Source organism: Nicotiana attenuata, unplaced genomic scaffold (genome assembly GCF_001879085.1).
Source record: "Nicotiana attenuata strain UT unplaced genomic scaffold, NIATTr2, whole genome shotgun sequence".
Lineage (NCBI taxonomy): Eukaryota > Viridiplantae > Streptophyta > Magnoliopsida > Solanales > Solanaceae > Nicotiana > Nicotiana attenuata.
The window spans coordinates 47,758-53,387 of record NW_017674412.1 but is presented as its reverse complement, the minus strand read 5'-3'; the positions used below and the strand labels follow the sequence as shown (position 1 = coordinate 53,387).

The following is a 5,630-nucleotide window of genomic DNA, read 5'->3' as shown; positions in this document are numbered from 1 at the left end:
TAGTATTATTTCTTATTGATTGTTTGGTATATTGTATTAATTTTAGAATTGTTAATTTTACTGCTTTATCCTGGGATAATTTATCTTGGGTTACAAGATTATAGTTGTTTAAATTCTATATAATTTTTTTATTCACACATTATATGTAAATAGTTTCATTATTTTTTAGTTATAATTGGAACTTACAATTTATATTTATTTAATAAAATTATAATTAATTTGCTTGAGCCGAGGGTCTTTCGGAAACAACCTCTCAATCCCTCCAAGGTAGGGGTAAGATCTACGTACACTCTACCCTCCCCAAACCCCACTTGTGAAATTTTACTGTGTTATTGTTGTTGTTGTTGGTGTTGTTGCTGTTGTTGTTGTTGTTGTTGTTGTTGCTGCTGCTATGGACTTAGATATCAACCATATTAGATTCATAATACTTAATGTAATCCAATATATGAAAATATATAAAAATGTAACAAACTATTTCCACTTTGTTTATATATCTTGAAGCAAAAATATTCATAGAAGATGTTATTTCAATAATTTAATGTGGCTAAAAATTTACTACTGTTTTAGTTTGTTTTAACTTGTGAAAAAAATTAGTGGTTAGCTATAAAATCATAGCAATAAAATTGTAGATGTATCATTTCTCATGAAAAACAATTATATCTATTTAGCTAACAATTACCATAATTTTTAAAACTTGAAGAAAACTAAATTAGGACAAATACAAAATTGACCATTGGGCAAAACTAATTGCCTTCTCTAGCTAAATATATAAAATATGTGTATTATATGTATAAGATACAGATACATACAAAAGAGATATATTTTATCGATTATTATTTTTGGGAGCGACTAAAATAATACGTTTCTCATAATATTTATTTAGATAAAACATTTGATTTCAAATAAATTTATTATGGCAACAAGGTTACTTGCGGCGCAGTAAACTTCAATCGTGGCAAAAACATATGATTAGCTACAAAAAATTTTATAGTAACAAATTCGTGACTATATCATTTGATTATGACTACAAAGTGCAACTATTAAGCCAACTATTGCCACATATTTATAACTTGAAGCAAAAGTATTTATTTAGCTATAATATTTTATTTTAAATAATTTATATGGCTAGAAGGTTGCTTTTGCTAGAGTAAGTTTCAACTCGTGGCCAAAATATATGGCCAAAAGATATGACTAGTTACGAAATATTATCATAGCAATAAATTATAGCTAGTAAGCCGACTATTGCCATGTGTTTTTAATTTATAATTTGAAATAAAAATATTTATTTAGTTATAACATTTTGTTTCAAATAGTTTACCGGGCAAAACAGTTACTTTTGCTAGAGTAAGCTTCAACTCGTGGCAAAAACATATGTTTAGCTATGAAATTTTATCATATAAATAAATCTGTGGCTATATCATTTCGCCCATGATAACTAATTGCTGTTGTTAAGCCAATTATTATCACAATCTTTTATAACTTGAAGAAAAAAATATTTATTTAGCTATAATATTTAGGTTTGAATAATTTATCGTGGCTAAAAGACTACTATTGCTACAGAATTTTAACGTGTTGCAAAAAGCTTATGATTAGCTACAAAAATCTATCGTAGCAATATATTTGTCGCTATTTAGATAATTATTTCCACGATAGTTAGCAATCATAGCAAAAATAAGGAATTAGCTTTGCTAATTTAATTTTCGTAGCTATGGATTTCAAGGATTTTATAAATACCTATGAAGTTTTTTATTTTTGTGGCTATTGTTAGGTATTAGTCACGATTTTTGAATCTGTAGTTGAGATTTCGTAGCCATAGATATATTATGTTGTAGTGTTTGTGTGTTATAGCCCATACTATTTGCATGAATTCGGGCGACTGACTTCGGATCTCCTAAACTTTTGCGGGACTATAAAAATGACCTAATGAACAACAATCATTGCTTCGCCATGACCATTCCTTATTTTTTGGTATTTTAGAGCCATATAACATAAATTCAGGATGATGCTGAGATTTTCGTATGCTATAATACAAACCATTTGCATGAATTCGGCCGACCGGCCCCGAATCTCCTAAAATTTTGTGAGCCTATAAAAATGACCTAATGAACCATAGTCGTTGCTTCACCTTGACCGTTCCGTTTTTTGGAATTTTGAAGGCCATAAAACATGAATTCAGGACAATTTCTACTTTTTCGTGTGCTAATGTCCACATCATTTTCATGAATTTGGGTGACGGGTTCCGAATCGCCTAAAATTTTGTGATCCCATTAGAAATGACCTAATGAACACCAGTCATCGCTCTGTCGTGACCGTTACTCGTTTCTGGCATTTTAGGGTCATATAACAGGAATTCGAGACGATGTCGAGATTTTCATGTGCTATAGTATACACCATCTGCATGAATTTGGGCAACCGGCCTTGTATCTCCTAAAATTTTGTGAGCTCATAAAAACGACCTAATGAATACAATATTCATTGCCTCGCCTTGACCGTTCCTTATTTTTTGGCGTTTTAGGGTCATAAAATAGTTCAGGACGATTTTACTTTTTAGTGCGCTCGCCATCTTCATGAATTCGGGCGACGGGCTCCAAATCGCTTAAAATTTTGTGGGCACATCAGAAATGACCCAAGGAACAATAGTCATTGCTTCGCCGTGACCGTTCCTTATTTTTGTCATTTTAGTGTCAGAAAGCAAGAATTCAAGACGATTTTCAATTTTCGTGTGCTAATGTCCACGCCATCTTCATGAATTCAGACGAAGGACTCTGAATCGCCCAAAATTTTGTTAGCCCATAAGAAACGACATAATGAACAATAGCCATTACTTCGCTGTGATTTTCCTCGCTTTCTAGTATTTCAGGACCATAAAATAGAAATACAGGATGATTTCCTTTTTTTTTCCGTGTGCTTATGTCCATGATCTTCATGAACTCGAGGGGATGCACGCTCAGAATGACCTAAAACGATTTACATACATATAGTATCACTAATGGAGTTACACGGTGATAATTCTCTCTCACGCACACACATAAGTTACTTAGAATTAAGCTTAATTATACAAAATTGTACATGGTACGTAACATGGCTATACAACTCAATGTGTGACTGAAGCGCCATCACAAGGAATTAAATTGTGTACAATTGAATCAACCTTTTATCTCTTGTTGTTCTTTTTGTGCCCCAAAAAAAGATGAGACATTCTTATAACAATCTCTTCTTCTTGTGAAATTTATTAGTGCATCCTGCTTTTGAAGCTTTAGAGGTAATTAACTGGATCCCTTGGGTCGTGTAAATGCGTGTGCCATCTCCAATAGATGTTAGTTTGATTGATCTTGCATGTGTAAAAGAATGGCGACGACAAAAGGAGTCCTTTGGCAAATGAAGAACATGAATCTTGCATGAATTTTCCAAATTAGGAATAGAATGGAGATGAGAAGGGAGATCTATTAGGAACTTTCCACTTTCATTTGTTATATTTTTGGACCATAACGATCCCCTCACCTTCCCCTCACTAGTTCCACAAAAGACAGCCACATTTGCTCCTGCTCCATAATATATAGAAATTACAATTCAAATAAAAGCAGGGGCATACGCAGGATTTTTGGTAACCGATGTCAAAATTTGAAAATATAAATGAATGAATGAATCATTATAACGAAAAGCGGTGTCATTTCTTACATTTATACACAAAATTTTCAATTTGTATGCTATTTATATATATATATTTAATAAAAAATTTGACGAAGCGGTGTCACGTGACACCGCTTGCCGCATACTATATCCGCCCCTAATTAAAAGGAATAGCTAGCTAGGTTATCAGTCAACTATATATATTATATTCATGCAAAAATTTACTATACTAGTAGATATTTCAAGTCATGAGATGGATAATTTTAGTAAGAAATTAAAGTGTCGAGCGTATTAAATGATGGTTCCTTTCTTAACGACTAGGTTGTAGTAACCATCTCCTAACCCACAATGGCAGTACAGAATAGCAATTTTTTAATCATTAATTAGTCAAGGATTCAAAGCTCGTAACAAGAGGAATATGGATGATCCAACCAATAATCTAACTTGATTAATAGATGATCAGTGAAGCAAAGCAATGTAAACAATATGCTTTAGCAAATAGATTTAATTTATATATATACACTAACAATATAAGATTCTCATACCATATTACTATATATTTACGAGTTGAGACAAGATACTGATCACTATATTTTGCGGGTAACCAATCATGGTTGCTATAGAAGACAATGGCGGAACTAAGTAGAATGAATGAGGTTCAACCGAATCCCTTTTGTAACAAAATTATATTGTGCAATATAATAAAAATAATTTCCTTTTTATTATATACAAGGGGATTCAAAAAAATTCTAGAATATCACAGTTGAGATTTAAACCTATAACCTAAAACAACTTTTGAACCCCTTCACTACAATACATGAACTTTTCTTCATGTCAAGGGAATTAAACAGCGCACTGATAAAAGATTACATGTAATAGACTTTTTAAGTGATCTGATAATGCATGCATATAAACGTTTTTTTATATCGTCTGTATAATAAATTCAAAGTTTTTTTTTTTTTTTGGTTTCCATCCGGTGTCCGGTACCTTCATAGGGGCCGCCTAAATCCGAATTCGCGCCGGGAAGTCCCACATTGGGGGAGGGGGGTAAAGCGCTCCCTCCATACCCAGGGACTCGAACTCGAGATCGCTGGTTAAGGATGAAAGAGTACTTATTACTCTACCACAACCCTAGTCGGTAAAATAAAAGTTATTACAAAAGTTATAACATATCTCTGCTATAAAACGGAATAAAACATGCTTTTTTTCATGAATGCGTTTTTTTAGACAACTTTGGGCGCAAAAAAAAGGAAATAATAGAAGTTGAAGAAAAGGTAGAAACCTGAAACTGGATGTGGAGGAAGCTGTGTGTTTATAATATCAGCACAAGATTGGTGATGATGACAAAGAAGAGTACCATGGATGATAACAGTAGAGAGTTTTTCTTCTCCATAACCAGCCATCTTTCCCAACTCTCCATTAGAAAGTTCAACTAAAGGGTTGTCTGATAATATGGCCGAATAAATTGGTAAAATAAAAAAGAAAACCACGATGATCCTTAACAATATTATCTTCATGATCTTGTTCTCTAATTTCTGTGTCTGTGTTTATAAAGACTTTGTAGCAACACAATAGATCAAATACATATGGAATGAAGGGACAATGAAAAGCTAGCTACCATTTCCATTATATATAAAAAATCCTTTAGTTTGCATGAAACCCCTTTTCGTCACTTGTTATGACTTTTATAACCTTGAGCTTCATCATCAAGTAAATTTAAGCTTTAAGAGCTATATATTTTGTACTAATAATTGGTCACGTTGGTCCTATTTTATTAGCTAATCATATTCCACACGTACAATTGTAAAGTAATTTAAATTCGATGTACAAGATGCTGTTATTGGTTTAGTTTGGAGGAAAGAGTAGATGAAAAGGAAAGAGGGTATTTTCGTCATTGGAATAATAAAATATGGTTAGGAGGGTACAAAATGAAAAGGTTGAAATGGAAGGTTAACCGTCAAGTTGGTAGCCTAATCTTATCAGCAGCTATATATGCATTA

General features: G+C 32.5%; 1 protein-coding gene across 1 annotated transcript; it reads right to left on the bottom strand.

Moving 5' to 3' along the window:
- Positions 1-3,009: 3,009 nt before the first annotated feature.
- Positions 3,010-5,331, bottom strand: LOC109218616. Its single transcript, XM_019382991.1, has 2 exons — positions 4,913-5,331; positions 3,010-3,542 (listed from the first exon to the last, which is right to left on the bottom strand). The coding sequence occupies exons 1-2, from the start codon at positions 5,145-5,147 to the stop codon at positions 3,202-3,204; spliced, it is 576 nt and encodes a 191-aa protein (XP_019238536.1). The 5' UTR covers positions 5,148-5,331; the 3' UTR covers positions 3,010-3,201.
- Between the last annotated feature and the right edge of the window lie 299 nt (positions 5,332-5,630).